This window comes from Schistocerca americana, chromosome 1 (genome assembly GCF_021461395.2).
Source record: "Schistocerca americana isolate TAMUIC-IGC-003095 chromosome 1, iqSchAmer2.1, whole genome shotgun sequence".
Classification (NCBI taxonomy): Eukaryota; Metazoa; Arthropoda; class Insecta; order Orthoptera; family Acrididae; genus Schistocerca; species Schistocerca americana.
In genome coordinates, this window is record NC_060119.1 from 893,562,302 (window position 1) to 893,579,475 (window position 17,174).

The window sequence follows — 17,174 nt, forward strand, 5'->3', positions numbered from 1 at the left end:
CATATCTCATCATTATTCCATAAATATATCAGGTTTATAGATGATGAGCATGCTACTCAAAAAAGTGTGGATTGTCAGCTTCATACAGTTAATAATGGATATGGATTTGTGATAATATGGCAAGTATTTCCAGGTACTGCTTTTTTCATATTGTTACACATCAAGGATGACACGGGGCAAGAATGACATGGAAAATTTAGGTTATGAAGCACTTCCTGCAGTTCAAGTTTCAATACATAATAAGTATGATTTCTTGCTTCTTCTTTCTTTATGTGTGAAACATGTATTTCATTGGCTGCAACCACTATCAGTAATCGAGAGAGAGAGAGAGTGAGTTTGATGAAATAAATTGCTGCCAGAAGTACGTAGATGTTTGAATATACATCTTTTTATTGTAATACCCACTGTAATGTAAATTACATCAATAGACTATGGCGAAATCAAATTCTTCCCTACAGATCTCTGGGGCAGGAGAAGAACAGTATGAGACCACTGAGGAAGATAGCCAGATATCTGAAGAAACAGTGAATGGAATACAGCAGCAGCAAGAGGACCATCAGCAGGAGTTCGTCTCAGATGCTCAGCAAGCTGGAGACGTCCCGGCAGGTGGCGGCACAACAGGAGCCAGCATAGGTGCGAACACGCAGGCCACGTCTCCCAACAAGTTCATCTTAACATCAGACTACATTCAGCAGAGTGAGTGGGGTGCCAGTGCTGAATGCAATCCAACAAATTTGTACACTTGATTCCAGAACACTCAGTTGCCTTTGCATTACCCATTTTTTCCAAATTATTATCTTTACAAGATATTCCTGCCCTTGTGTTCTCTGGAAGCTAGCGAGTTGGAAAAACAGATTAACATCTGTGTTTTGTAGGTGCAAAGGGGCACGTTGGAAGGTAGAGAATTCCACCAGAGAAGTAAAATATTTTAGTATGGTAGTGGAGGGGGTTTGGAATAGAAACTTCAGTTTTAGTAGTGTAAAAATGTAGGGGAAGTCAGAGTTTGGAAGGGTATTACTCACTGAAATGTTATCCCAGAAAATTGAAGAGAATGATTAATTTTTTGTGTAAAGTCATTTGTTGAAGAGAATTCCTGCATGTAGAAGGATCATAGGATCATTTTCTCCCACACTCTTTCTGAAAGTATGAATAGTTAAATATTATACATTCATTAGCAAAAATCTACTAGATAATGAAAATATTTTTTTCAATAGCGTGTTTTGTCAGGTTGAGTGTAGTACTTATTTGATTTTGTAAGTAATATGCAGTTGATTGTCAGGTCTCATAATTTGATGGTAGAGGATTGCAATCTGTATTTGCCTTGGCAATGTAATAATGTGAGGGAAAGACTAAAGGAGGAACCAGTACAGGACAGGATAGAAAAATCAAGACTGCAGTGGTATGGACACATGAAGAGAATGGATGAGGGAAGAATTCCAAAGAGGATGTTTGATCTGCAACTGGAGGGGAAGAGGCCCAGAGGAAGACCAAGAGATAGATGGGTGAAGGGAGTGAAGGAATGTGTGACGAGAAGAGCAGAGAACTGGACGAAGGTGGAAGAGGGGGAATGGTGGAAAGACAGAACACGATGGAGAGGCTTGTGTTCCCGACAGACCCAGCCAGTGGCTGGAAACTGTCCAAGATGATGATGATGAATGTAATAATTTTTGCAGTTAACCAGCCCAATGCTGGATAGGGGGTGGGGATTAGGAAAGAAAGTCCAGTTGCTACTGTGGCAGCCATATAATTCATATGCTTAATGGAGCATTATTTCATGTGATGGTCTTGTTACTTTAGCTGTAATATTGTTAAAAGAAATGTGCTTTAGGAATTTGTAATAACAGCTGAAGTATTTTGAGTCAGATAGGCAGCAGAGTAGATTAGATTCTATCTACTTAGGTTGTTGTCATTTTATGTCTGGTTTTCATAGTAAAGAAATGAGGACAAAATACAACTCTGTTGTTAGAGCTCCTCAGTGACAGTTTCTGGACAGGCCTCAGCCTCCTCCCCCTTTTCCTCCTCTCCCTTTTTCTATTTGAGTATCTGCTATTGGTTTATATAGAGTTTGTCCAGTATTATAGATGTACAGGGAGTTAATATTTTGTAGAATATGACCTGCCCGCCACAATCTCCCATTTGCCATTTTAATATGTACTATTGGTTTACACAGAATTTGACCAGTAATATCCTCTTCTGAGAGAACAATACTTCGAATGAGTGTGGTCGACTGTCAGATCCCTCAAAATTAGTGACTCAGCACTCTACCTCCTGACGTAGTAGAACCTGATTCTCAAACATTTGAAATCTTTTGTATGAAAGTTACATTCATTGTTTGTGAAGCGCACATAGATTACGGGTGGGGTGCACCTTTTTTCTGGTACAAGAAGTTAATTCTATAGATTTATTTCATCAAGGAGAAGTACTTAATAAATGTTGTAGGAAGGTTTTTGTAGAATCTAAATACTTTAGGATTAAAGGAGACTGCTCACAGAAAAGTAGGAGCATTTAGTTGTCAATAGGCATGTTGAAAGGATGGAAAACTTGCTGGCTTTCAGACTTATCCCTTGACGAGCTAGAAAACCCACACTCACGCTATGCCCCTACATGGTGTCAGCAAGCACCATGCAGTGGCATTATTTTGTTCCCAGTTTTGGTGTTTTTTTTTCCAACTTGGGTGTTATGTTTTTCCAATTTTGATGCTATTTTTGATGTCATATCATACAGGTAATCAGTTCTACAAGAAAAGAACTGTCATTTTAAGATTATAGACGAATGTCAGCCCTGGGGGGAAAAAATCCAATTTCGATGTTTCCTTTCACTCTCAGTTACAAATATTGGTAAATTGCTATTCTCAGATTTAAAATAAGTTTTATAGGGGAAAATGAGAAATTTCTTAGTATTTTGTAAAAGTCACTGATTTCATGATCTTTCATAAAAACCTCTGATTTCATATTATTTCACAAAAAAAAAAAACACCAATTTCGTGTTATTTTTTATGTTATCGGTTTTACAAAATTTCCCTATCCCTACTTATGTGCTGTTGAAAAATACTACTTTTGGTCTCTGGACTGTACAACTAAGAAAAATTCATTATTTCTCTCTCTGCCCACAATATAATGACGATGTTGAAAAATTCCAACAAATTTAGGTAAAATAATCTCACACACACACACAAACACACACACACTTCCTTCTGCTTATGTATCAAATCAGATCCTGGTCATTACCTCTTGGTTCTTCCTTTATTACCTGCAACGTGAGACTCAAGGATATGTTTATCTTACGGCTGCCTTCTTTCTCATAAAAGCTTGTACCACATTTCTGAATTCCAATCGCCTCTCAGGGCAAAATAGCATGATAATTCTTGTCTGCAGTGAGAACCCATGTGTCGGAAAGTTTTATTATGTGGTCAGTCTCACTCAGCATGTGCTCTGCCACGACCATTTTTCCACCTGTTCCAGCCTGCTGTATCATTTATGTTTGATGATCGTGGTACAGACAGATCATACAGTCATCGTAACACAGACACCTCCAGATCCCTTTTGCCCATTGGTGATCTATGTTCTTGGCCAGTTTGTAAATATTCCGTAAACTGTGTTTGCACGTTATACGGCTGATCTGTCCATCACTCTGGGGATGATGTATGGCAGAATGGCTGCACCCAACATTTCTTCATCTGACTTGTCATTTTGCTGGGTGTTAGGACACTGTTTCTTTAACTGATAGAGTACCCATTATCCCTCACTTTGAATGCATTCTGAGAAACAGTCAGTACTTTGCCAATTAAGTAAGAAGTGTCACAAAACCTAACACCTTGCAAAGTGACATACCAGAAGAAGAAATGCCAGGTAAGGACTTTCTGCCTTACCTCCGCTGGGTGATGGAGAGAATTGGCTGGATATTAATCAAACTTGACATAAAAACTATATATAAAACAACTAAGAAGATGAGAGTGTGTCTCAGATCAGCAAGGGAAAAAAGAGACATACTAACAATGTCATGGGTGTACCACATACCACATACACGTGGAAAATTATTGAACAGGCCATCCATGAATACCAGGATCATGGAACATTAATGGTATTGCATGTTGGGACAGGTAAAAAATTGGCCACACTGCATGAGACCAACCATGCAATAAAATTTGCTAACAGGGAGGTTCTTGCTGTGGAGAAGAGTTAACCAACCTCAATTGTTCAGAGTGTCCATTGAAATTCAGAAACATTAAGTTAAATTGATGCTGTATTCCCACACTGAAGTGAATAACTGTTGCAGGTAACAAGGACAGAACCACAGCAATAATGAGCAGGGAAAGGCCCTCAGACTTTGGCACGACAAATACATGTCATCTCCAGATGCGGTCTCCACTCCAGTCCACTACCTGCAATATAGGATGAATCTTTGATGACGTCAGCCATCTGTGCTGATGAAACATCAGAAAAAGTGTTTAACAGATGTTGGCCCAAGATCCTGAGACAAAAGCCTACAGACAGCACATCACTTAATCAACGAGCACATTTTGAAGTTACTCACACTTTGTCTACAATTTCATTGGGTTAGATCAGCCTCTGACATCTGCCCTGTTGTTTGTCATTGACTTCTTCCACCTTTGTATTTTTTAGACACTCAGAAATATATGTTCTAGTCATGTTTCCCTATGTTTGTAAGCCCCCTTACTTGAATTGTTCGCTGCAGTGCAGAATTTGAGGGCCTAATGTTGCCTAATGATTCATTTAGTCATATTCTTGACACAAGCACATTATCATTAAACACACTTTCATTTTGTGTGAAATCTGTGCATTTCAAAGGCTTGGAGGTCACAGGTAGGTCTTGTGTAGCTCATGTGACCAACCACATCTAATCCTGTCATTAGAAACTGCCTTCCACCTCTTCCCATTGGTTGGGGAAAATGGCCTTTGAGACATACTAAGCATTTTGAGGGAAGAAGACCTCAAATTGATTTGATTCACTGAAAGGGACGAAGCTTTCAAAACCTTGATGACATTGGAACATACAATAAAAACTCATGCTACTTAATGTAAAATGCCCCTCGCTCAGGTTTTAAACAAGAAATTTGAAGTGTGTTTGTATCTGTATCAACCTGTATTAGCTTATCGTGGAATTTTTTGTTGGTGTAATGTAAATTGTTAAATGCAGAATTGAAAAGTATAAAATATTTTCAGTGTTTGTGACACATCAGATTTGAGTAGAAAAAGAAGCTTTTATCAACAGTTACTTTTTATTGATTGCTTGAAGTCCTGATTGACTGACTGACTTTTCATATCAAATACAGCTCTCCTTTCTGTACAAGGCATTACCTCAAATTTCTACCAGATTCCTGTAAGACAAGAAATTACCACAATTTTCTATCAAGATTAAAGAGTTGTTGTGCCTGGTAAATTACTGTATTTGTTGCAGAGCACCTCAAATGAGGCAGTTTATACAAACTGTGTCAGTGCACAGAGTGGAACACTTCTTCTTCTTCTTCGGTTATCAACCCACAGGTTGGTTGGCAGCAGCACGCCATTCCGTTCTTTTGTCAACTTTCTTCTTCATATCTGCATAGGTCTGGCACCCGATGTCATTTATTACTTGTTGAATGTAGCTTAATCTAGGTCGTCCTCGGCGAGTTCTTCCTTCAATGATTCCTTCTAATATTCTCTTAATGAAGTTGTTATGCCGTAAAATGTGACCTATGAAGGTTATTCTTCTTTTCTGTATATTTCGCCAAAGAGATCTGTTTTCTTTCACTCTTCTGAGGACATCTTCGTTTGTAGCCTTGTCTCGCCAGCTGATTTTTTCCATTCTCCGGTAGCACCACATTTCGAATGCCTCTAATCTTCTCTTTTCTTCTTTTCCACTAGTCCAAGTTTCACATCCGTAAAGGGCTGTACTCCACACATAGGTTTTCATGACTCTCTTTCTTACGTCTAAACTAACATTTCTACTCGTCAGTAAGTTTCTTTTTCCATTGAATGCTATTTTGGCAAGTTGTATTCTGTTTTTAATGTCACTTTTGCTCCTTCCATCTGCTGTTATTTTGCTACCTAAGTAGTTAAATTCTGTAACCTGCCCTAGTTTCTCTCCCTTTATTGTTATTCGTATGGGTTCATTGTAGTTCAGGGCGCCACTCACCATCACTTTAGTCTTTTTCTTATTTATTTTCATTCCATACTGTTCTTTTAAGGTGTTTTCCATTTCATTGAGTGCGGCTTCTAAATCTTCTTTCCTTTCTGTAATTATGGCGATATCATCTGCATATCGCAACATATCTATTTTCATTCCGTTAAGTTTTATTCCTACTTCAATATTCTCTCTTATTTTGTCTATTGCTTCTTGGATATATGCGTTGAAAATTACTGGAGATAGTGGGCATCCCTGTCTCACTCCTTTCCTTATTCTTGCTGTTTCTTCTTTGTTTTCCTTCTTAACTAAGGCTGTTTCATTTTGGTATATTTTAAAGATTATCCTTCTATCATTATATTTCAGACCAGCCTTCTTCAGAATTCTAAACATTTCTGGCCATACAACATTGTCAAATGCCTTTTCGAGGTCTACGAAGGCTATAAATACTTGTTTGTTTTTGGAAATTTGTTTCTCAATTATTAGTCTTAAAGATAAGATTGCTTCCCTCGTCCCTACACCGCTTCTAAAACCGAATTGGTCTTCACTTAGAGTGCTATTCAATTGGTTTTCAACTCTTTTCAAAATTATTCTTATTAGAATTTTTGATGCGTGTGAAAGAAGACTGAGTGTTCGATGGTTTTCACAGTCCATAGTAGATGCTTTCTTAGGTATGGGGAATATGATGCATTTCTGATAGTCTTCAGGAACTTCACCTGTTTTGTATATTTTCTGTATGAGTTGCAGTAATGTAGCTTTCATTTTGTCTCCTGATTTCTTAATTAGTTCAGAAGGTATATCATCAACACCTGCCGCTTTCTTATCTGGTAGTTCTTTTAGTGCTTTTTCAAATTCATCTTTCAGAATTGTGTCCCCTAGTTCTTCTTTCTCTACTTCTTCGCTTAATTCTATCATATTATCTGTTAGAGGGTCTCCTTGATATAGCTCTTCAATGTATTCTTGCCATCTCTTCAGCGTGTCATATCCAAATAGTACCTTGCCCTCTTTGTTCTTTATAGTTCCTGAAGATTTTACTTTCCGTTTAGCAAAGTTTTGTTTTATTGTTCTGTAGGCCAAGTCAGTTTTTCCTTTAACCATGGAACACTAATCACCACAAAAATACTGAAATTTATGTCAGTATGCAATTGAGAAACTCAACCTTTCAAGTAGGCATAAAATTAAGTTTGAAGTAGTAATTTTGCCCTGTGCATTCTATTTAATCAAAGGGCCATTAAAATCAGAATGTGCAGCACCAATTGAAATTGATACTGTTATTACACTATTAGCTCCATCTTCAAGTAGGTTCTTAATGCTGGTGGCTACATAGACATACATAGAATTATTTATATTCTCAGGGAGGTTCCCTCCACTGCAGATATTGATGTAATCATCATAGCCATTATTATTATTTCTGTATTACAATTGCATACACATAGACGTGACAGGCAGTTGATTCTGGTGATACATCAAAAGTACAAGTTTTTTCTCAACATTCGACACCATAAGAAGGCTGAGAATGTGTTGTACAAGAATTTTGTCTTGTAAAAGTTTGTTCACAAATCTTTTTCTCGCTTAAATCATGCACACCTTGTAGCTGTATACAATGTAGGCTGTCAGGATTGATAACCAGTTGTTTGCCTAGACCATGCAAATTTGCATTTGTCTCATTGTTTCCCCCCATCTCTTAACTGACTTTGATATGCTGATACTATGAAATGCGTCCATTTCTGTATGTTATGTAACAAGCCATCTTTCAGAATATTTCCTTTTTATGTATTACATGCTATGCAGAGTCACATTCAGTAATTCTGCATATAACCCATATGTCATATTGGTTTATTTGTTTATTTACATGTCAAGTTCCATAGGACGAAATTGAGGAGCAACACTCCAAGGTCACGAAACGTGTCAGTACATGAAGTTACGAGATAAAAGTAATAACAGATAAAAATAAATGTTTATGAACCCAAAAAAGTCAGTCCATAAGTTTAAGTAAACACAATCAACAATACAGTAAGAATCAGCTTAATTTTTCAAGAACTCCTCAACAGAACAGGAGTAGTGACCCATGAGGAAACTCTTCAGTTTTGATTTGAAAGTGTGTGGATTACTGCTAAGATTTTTGAATTCGAGTGGTAGCTTATTGAAAATGGATGCAGCAGTATACTGCACACCTTTTGGCACAAGAGTTAAAGAAGTCCGATCCAATTTCTGCCGAGTATTAACCAAGTGAAAGCTGCTTATTCTTGGGAATAAGCTAATATTGTTAACAAGAAATGACAGTAAGGTATATATATATATATATATATATATATATATATATATATATATATATATATATATATATTAGAGGGAAACATTCCACGTGGGAAAAATATGTCTAAAAAGAAAGATGATGAAACTTACCAAACAAAAGCGCTGGCAGGTCGATAGACACACAAACATACACACAAAATTCTAGCTTTCGCAACCAATGGTTGCCTCGTCAGGAATTCCTTCTCCTTCCCTCTTTCCTGACGAGGCAACCATTGGTTGCGAAAGCTAGAATTTTGTGTGTATGTTTGTGTTTGTTTGTGTGTCTATCGACCTGCCAGCGCTTTTGTTTGGTAAGTTTCATCATCTTTCTCAAAATACCCAGACTTGTGAACAGGGGTCGACAAGACGTTCGTGAACTTAGACCATTTATTGCCCGAATAGCCCATTTCTAAGCCAAAAATATCCTTTTAGAAAGGGAAGAGTTACCCCCAAAATATAATATCATACAACATAAGCGAACGATAACTCACTTCTGATACTGCTCGAATAGTAAAAATGGCAGTATTAAGTCTTTGAACAAGATCCTGAACGTGGGCTTTCCACGACGGCTTACTGTCTATCTGAACACCTAGAAATTTTAACTGTTCAGTTTCACTAATCATATGCCCGTTCTGTGAAATTAAAATGTCAGGTTTTGTTGAATTGTGTGTTAGAAACTGTAAAAACTGAGTCTTACTGTGATTTAGCGTTAGTTTATTTTCTACAAGCCATGAACTTAGGTCATGTACTGCACCAGTCATGTACTGCACCATTTGAAACCGAGCCAATGTTGCACACAACATCCTTTACCACCAAGTTAGTGTCATCAGCAAACAGAAATATTTTAGAGTTACCCGTAATACTAGAGGGCATATCATTTATTTAAGTAAGGAAAGCCCCAACACTGATCCCTGGGGTGCACCCCCCCCCCCCCCCCCCCCCCCAAACACACTTTACAGTACCCCACTCAGACCCCACATCACAGCCGTTATCAACATTGTGAATAATGACCTTTTGCTGCCTGTTGCTAAAGTAAGAGGTGAACCAATTGTGAGCTACTCCCCATATTCCATAATGGTCCAACTTCGAGGGCAATATTTTGTGATCAACACAATCAAATGCCTTAGTTAAATCAAAAAATATGACAAGCGTTTGAAACCTTTATCCCATCCAGTACCTCACAGAGAAAAGAGAATATATCATATTCAGTTGTCAAACAACTTCTAAAGCCGAACAGTACATTTGATAGCAAATCGTGTGATATAAAATGATCAGTTATCCTTACATACCCAACCTTTTCAATAACTTTTGCAAACACTGATGGCATAGAAATATGTCTAAATTTATGTACATTATCCCTTTCTCCCTTTTTATAAAGCGGCTTTAGTACTTTAATTGCTCAGGAAACTGAACATTCCTAAAGGAAAAATTACAGATATGGTTAAATACAGGGCTAACATGTGCAGCACAGTACTTTAATATTCTGTCAGACACTCTATCATAACCATGAGAGTCCTTAGTCTCCAGTGATTTAATTATTGACTCAATCTCCCCCTTATCTGTATCACAGAGGAGTATTTCATACATCAATCACGGAAAGGCGTTTGGCAAGAAAGTTACATGATTTCCTGCAGAAACTAGATTTTTATTTAATTCACCAGCAGTGCCCAGAAAATGATTGTTAAATACTGTACCTATATCTGATTTGTCAGTAACAGAAACATTTTTACTGTGAACTGACTTTATATTGTCGACCTTGTTCTGCTGACCAGACACTTCCTTCACAACTGACTATATGGTTTTAATTTTATCCTGTGAATTAGCTATTCTATTTTCATACCACAAACTCTTTGCCTTCCGAATAGCATTTTTAAGCACCTAACAATACTGTTTGTAATGGGCTACTGTAGCTTGATTGTAACTACTTCTAACATTTTGATATAATTCGCACTTTATTCTACAAGATATCCTTAACCCACTTGTAAGGCACCCAGGCTGCGTATTACTGCTAGTACCCCATTTAGAACTTTCTAATGGAAAGCAACTCTCAAAGAGCATGAGAAATGTGTTAAGGAAAGCATTGTACTTACCATCTATGTTATCGGCACTGTAAACATCTTGCCACTCTTGATCCTTGACAAGGTTTAAAAAACTCTCTATTGCTGATTAACTTTCCTACATAGTTTGTAATTAAATATGACATTGGTTTGAGTACAAAAGCCTTTTAGTGCTAAAATTTGTGCATCATGGTCTGAAAGGCCATTCACACTTTTACTAACCGAATGCCCATCTAGTAGTGAAGAATGAATAAAAATATTCTCTATGGCTGTGCTACTGTTCCCTTGCACCATAGGTGGAAACAACACAGTCTGCATCAGATCATATGAATTTAGGAGACCCACCAACATCCTTTTTCTTGCACCATCATATACAAAATTAATATTTAAGTCACAACATATAAGTTAATATTGAAGTCACCACATATAAGTAATTTCTGGTACTACCTACAAAGTGAATCAAGAACCCTCTCTAGCTTGAGTAGAAATGCTCTGAAGTCAGAGTCAAGGGGCCTATAAACAACAACAATTAGAAGCTTAGTTTCACTAAATTCAACTGCCCCTGCACATCATTCAAATATCTGCTCAGTGCAGTGTCATGATATGTCTATGGACTCAAATGGAATATTGTTTCTTACGTATGTAGACACTCCCCTACTCTACGAGGATCTGTATCCTGGTAAAGGAAGCCTCTGAATTGTCAAATTATTTAAGTGGTGCTCTGATATACCAATAATTTCAGTCTACATCTATCAGCAGTCCACTAACGTTATCTCTTATACCTTTTATATTTTGATGAAATATGCTAATTCCTTCTCTACTTGGAAACAATACATCCTCGGAAGGTGATCCCTTAGCTATAGGGACTTCCTTTAACCGAGCATACCTTTCACCTGACTTCAGTCTTAAAAAGGGTGCAGCTCTTAACACCAACTATCAATTATCTCATTACTCTTCAGTTTGATTCCGTGCAAAACTTTGCGATCTTAATTTTTCAAGCTGGCATACTCTCCTGCATAGGCTACACATACTACTCAACATTTACAAATTGAAATTATGAATTCAAAATTTTCAAATTTCTTTCTTTTTGCATACATACTTTCTTCCATTTGTTTCGCTTGCCCTTTTTTATGTGGTCTCCTTTTTGCACTTTTTATTTTCTTTTTAATTCATTCCCTATTTCAAAAAACTTTGTATATATATATAAATTGTGTGTGTTTTTTTGTTATATTGTTGTTTTTCATAGACATCGAAAAAAAGAGAACCTTCTTTTTATTAATTCTTTTCCATTCATTATGACTGATGGTATTATAATTTATAATCTGTTGGAAACTGAAATTATTGCAGTCGTTCCATTTTACACTGTATTATTCTTCCATTTTTTAATGGTAAATACCTTTAATTTTCTAGCAATAAAAACTGCACTGAAACAAGAAAACCTGAATCCGGACATAGAAGAGAAACTCTTGCAGCTGCAGCGGTACCAGGAACGTCAAATGAAACATGACAAACCAACTGATACACCACCTGTGAATGTGATAAATAGTTCTGTAGCAAACAGAGTAAATTCAAAGAAAAGACCATTACCTTCTGTTGGGACAGTGTCAGCTGTTGAGGCTTCAGATGCCAAAGAAGAATGGGAGTCTCCCAAAAGGAAAGTGCCAAAGCTTGAAAAGGAGTCCAAGTAAGCCTCAGTTCTTACTACAGGTTTTGAAATGAATTGAAGAGTTTATAAACTGTAACACAAGACTCTTTGTAAAACAACACACACAAACTTATTCAGCAGATTCCAATAGAGTCTCCAGATAATACTGTTCACTTATGAAGCTATAGTGTTTGACTGACTGAGAATGCTAGAGGAAGTTAGCTAGTTTCAACAAAAATCCTTATATTGCGCTTTTACTGTAGGGTTTATCTGTGGTACTATCTTAGAACACTGACTTTTCAAACAAGCACTGGAGGCTTCTGCCTGACAACCAGACATCTAAATAGTGAATGATGTGCCTGTTACATCTACAATAACATAACTAAAAGATAGTGTTTTTTCAGAGTACCAGCCTGTTCTTGTAGTAAGTGCAAATTGTTGAATTTATTGAAACAAATGAATGTTTTCTGTTATGCTATTTATAAGCTTGTTCCATTTTCTTTCACTGTGTTCATGTATTAAAATCTGGTGCTTGTTGCACTCATGAATTGAAATAGCAATGCTCCTCATCCATCAGTCTGCCCCCTCCTACTGTTCCATCAAGAAAGATCGTATTCCTACAGATCATTATTTTCTGTTGTTGAAGAATAGCAGTTCGGTTTTGAGTATAATTCATTATGAGTACTGTTTAATAATATGTCTCAGAGAACAGTATCTTTGTTAGTAACTTTGTAATAAATGACTTTATTGTGCTTTGTTATTTAATTTACCTAATAGCTCTTTAAAATTGTGAAAAGTTATTATCCTTCAGGTTTCTCTTTTTATTTAATTGAGTGGTCTATCTCCATCTTTAGATCGCCAACAGAAGAACGTGAAGAGAAACCAGTAGCGGTATCACGATCACGTACAGGAAAGTGGCGTGAATCTCAAGAAGAGAGGAGGCGACAGCAAGTTTTAACAAAGCTCCAAGTTTTGCTCTTTAGACACAAAGAGCTGCTTAAAAAGGATATGATAAAGAAGCGTGCCTTGTTAGAGAAGGAACTTCAAATAGAAATACAGGTAATATCATATTCATAGAATGGTTAAATAAAAATACTTTTGTTGCCTTATACATGTGAAGAGTGTTGTATGGTGGTTAGTGGTTGTTAGGGTATCATTCCTCAGTTTATGGGATGTATCTTCTTTTCTAGATGTTTTGCTCATACTCTTCTCTGGCACAACTACGTGTATGTAAGACCAGGACCAAGTCATGCAGTTCATTGTGTGTCAAATTGTCGTATGTGTTTTGTAAATGAATTTGATTTGTTAGTCTCATGTTAGTAGAAGACAATGCCATATCACTGTAATAGCACCATAAAGTAGTTGGGGAAGGGTTATGGTGTAATGGTCACCATAAATCAGATGCACCCATGCAGTACTCTTTAGTAGCAGAATACAATTTAAAAAATTGTCATTTAAAAAGCTGAGAGCAAAAAATAGCCTGAGATATATTGTCAGTGAATAGATCTCATTTGATATGTGAATGTGGCTTTTGACAGACATAAGCTAGGCACATATACATCACACTGTTGTACCCTACGACCCATTACTGTCAATTTCCTACCTTATGTATAACACGGACATATCTACCAGTGTGAGAATTGATTGTAATTGCCCAGATGTTCATTAAATGGCAGTCCCATATTTGTTGAAACCCACAGGAAAATTTCAAATTCATAAATAAAAATAACACTGGTTTTCATGCCAGGCAATCAAGATGACCAGATGTAGTATACATAACTATCAGCACACAAGCTAGCATGCATAGAAAAATAATAATAAAGTGCATATAACTGTGAGTTTTAATTCTGTAGAGGTAAGAAGTGCTTGTATTTCATCTTAAGGTAAAATTGTCAGGTGCCACAAATATTTATTACACTTATCCACTGAGCCACCCAAGCAATTACAAAATCAGTATATTGTTTACAAAGGTAATTTTTTCAGTTACAAGACTGCAATTGAAAATACATTGTCATTAATCGAAGAACAAAAAAGTCTTTAAGTGTAATTTTTATGCCAAAAGCAAAATCTGTGTGATAAATATAACAATATGTCAGTAAGCACAAAGTGTATGGCCACCACAATAGCACAAGTTTATACTCCTACTAGCTCCGCAGATGATGAAGAGATGGAAAGAATGTGTGATGAGATAAAAGAAACTATTCAGATCATTAAGAGTAATGGAAATATAATTGTGATAGGGGACTGGAATTCAATAGTGGGAAAAGAAGGAAGAATAGTTGGAGAATATGGACGGAGGTAAAGGAACATAAGTGGGGTAAAAGAAGGAAATATGGAGCCTCTTGGTAAAATTTAGCAAAGAGCACAATTTAATCTTGGCTAACACTTGATTTAAGAAAACAAGATTTTAAACTGCAAAACATTTTCAGGAGCATATGTGGACTCTGACCATAAGTTTTGACTATGCACTTCAGATTAAAACTGTAGAAAGTTGAGAAATTAAGGAAATGTGACATTTATAAGTTAAAAGAACTGTACGTTGTTGAGAGTTTCAAAGGGAGCATTAGGCAACTAGAAAGGGAGGAAAGTAACAATAAAGACAAACATGTAGGTTTCACAGATGGTATAGCAAAGGCATCAGTGGAACATCTAAGAGAACCATTTTGTTGACAAAGGGAGAAAATACAAAGGCACAGCAAATGAAGCAGACAAAAGGTAATATAGATGTCTAAAAATGAGATTGATAGGAAGTAAAACATAGAAAAGTGGGACTGGCAAGAGGAGAAACTCATAGCTGTAGAGGCAAACATGACTATGAGAAAGATAGATGACAGCTGTAGGAAAATTAAAGAACTTTAAAAAAAGAAAAAAAATGGGAATCAGCTCTAAGAATATCAAGAAACTGCTGGTGTGCCAGTACTTAAGCAAAGGTGGAAGGACTATACAAAGGAAACTAACGTGAAGATAATGTCATGGAAAGGGGAAAGGAAATAGTGGATGATGAGGTGGGAGATATGATACCACGAGAAGAATTTGTCAGAGAACCTAAATAAAAACATGGCAGCAGAAATAAAAGATATTCCCTTAGAATTATTAAGATCCTTGAGAGGACATACTGTGGCAAAACTATCCTACTGAGTACACCAGATATGAGATAGACAAAAACCCTCAAACTCTAAAACTTCGAGAAGAAAGTAATAATTCCAGTTTCAAAGAAGGTAGGTGCTGACAAGTGTAAACATTACAGAACCAACAGTTTAAGCCATTGACTGCTGATACGACTTATTTACAGAAGAATGGAAAGATGGATGGAAGCATCTCGTGGAAGATCAAGTTAGGTTTCAGATAAATTTAGGAACATGTGAGGCAATACTGACTGCGACTTATCTTATAAGATGGATTGAAGAAAGCAAACCTATATAGCATTTGTAGGTGTAGAGAAAGTTTTTATAATGTCGACTGCAATACAGTCTTTGAAATTGTGAGTGGGCAGGGTACTCAGAGCTCATGAAGTGCAAGGAGTGGTTGAAAAGGGAGTGAGACAGGCTTGTAGCTTATGCACAATATTATTCAATCTATACTTCGATCAAACTCTAAAAGAAATTAATGCAAAAGATTCAGCGGATAGATCAGATACTAATAAAAAAAGGTACTGAATCAAATTGGGGAGAAAAGAAACTTGCAGTACAACTTGAACATAAAAAGGTATCCGTTGATAGAACACATTCTGAGACATGAAGGAATCATCAGTTTGATAATTTGATAATGGAGGAGTGAAAATTGTAGAAGGCTTGACAACAATAAATGTCTTACAATGGATTTACAGTGGAATTTCGATTTTACATTCTCCGATTTTACGTTTTTCGCAATTCTTCACCATAAATTTGTAGCCCCTGTGAAAATATGTAAGATCAATGCTAAAAATTGCCTGATTTTACAGTTCTTTGTAGTAAGGTGTACCTTGATTTTAAGTTCTTACTCGGCGTCTTGCTTGACTTCATCTTGTTTTCTTCTTATTGACATTTGATGTGTTTGAATGAGTTTTAAGTGGCACAAAAGAAAGATGGTTTACGCCACGGGTGGTTGTGGAGTTAAGGGAATGTTTTAGGCCATTGTGGAGAGGGCAGATGTGAGAGAGGAAATGTTGACATAATCCATGATTGGTGTTGCCCACACAATGTGGAACATTTAGCAATTATGATACAACTACTGTTGGGTTGCAGAGGTAATGGAAAAACAAGACAGCCAATGCAAAATGTTCTGGATTGAGCCAATATGTGATGAAGGCACCCAGCCACCCCTTTTTCTTGTGCCAGTTACAACTCAGTCTAATCTTTTTGTGCCAGTTACAACTCAGTCTAATCTTTTTGCATTTGTTTCCAATGTACTGTATTCAGCAGCAATACCAACTGTCAACCTTTCAAATTCAAGCACTGAACCTCGAAGAATGTGCTCAGTCATAATTGAGCTAGTGATCTTTTATTGACTGGCAATTTCTTAAATCACCCAATAGCCAGCACAGCCACCGTACCACACAAACACACGTAAATAAGCTAGCCTAATGGATATGTGGAGTGGGGCAGTGGCCCTTCAGTAACAGGAGTGCAGGTAGGGGTGAAAGCTTTTTGTGAGGTGCTGAAAACGTACTTTTCCTGCAGATGATGTGTATGACAGAGACGTCACATGGAAATAAAGAAGGATTTTGTGATAGCACATTTTAAAGACTTTTGTGTTCAAATCTGACGTGATACAGTTGCAGCAACAACATATACACTCATGTATATACTTTGCACTGCACAAACCACACACTAGATTGTAAAGATCATCAGCAGTGATAGTGGGCATGAAGCAAAACTGTAACACCTGAGCTTTCTGTCAAATTTACATTTTTCACAGTGTATAGCCAACTCCTAATAAGCTTGTAACGTCAGTTGGGGAAGTAAACTCATTTTTCCACATCTCTGTGTCTCTCTTCAAGCCTAAAATAACACTTTAAAAGTGGTGAGCGGAGTACGTCATTAAGCTGCTGTGATGTTTTTGGTTTAATTCAACAT

At 36.8% G+C, this 17,174-nt stretch overlaps 1 protein-coding gene across 1 annotated transcript in view; it reads left to right on the top strand.

The window, feature by feature from the left end:
- Positions 1-17,174, top strand: part of LOC124614612 (nucleosome-remodeling factor subunit NURF301) — a 298,073-nt gene that overhangs the window by 254,785 nt on the left and 26,114 nt on the right. Inside the window, exons 32-34 of the mRNA XM_047142958.1 lie at positions 459-696; positions 11,886-12,159; positions 12,975-13,179. Coding sequence (XP_046998914.1) covers positions 459-696; positions 11,886-12,159; positions 12,975-13,179 — 717 coding nt within the window. The remainder of the gene's footprint in view (positions 1-458; positions 697-11,885; positions 12,160-12,974; positions 13,180-17,174) is intronic.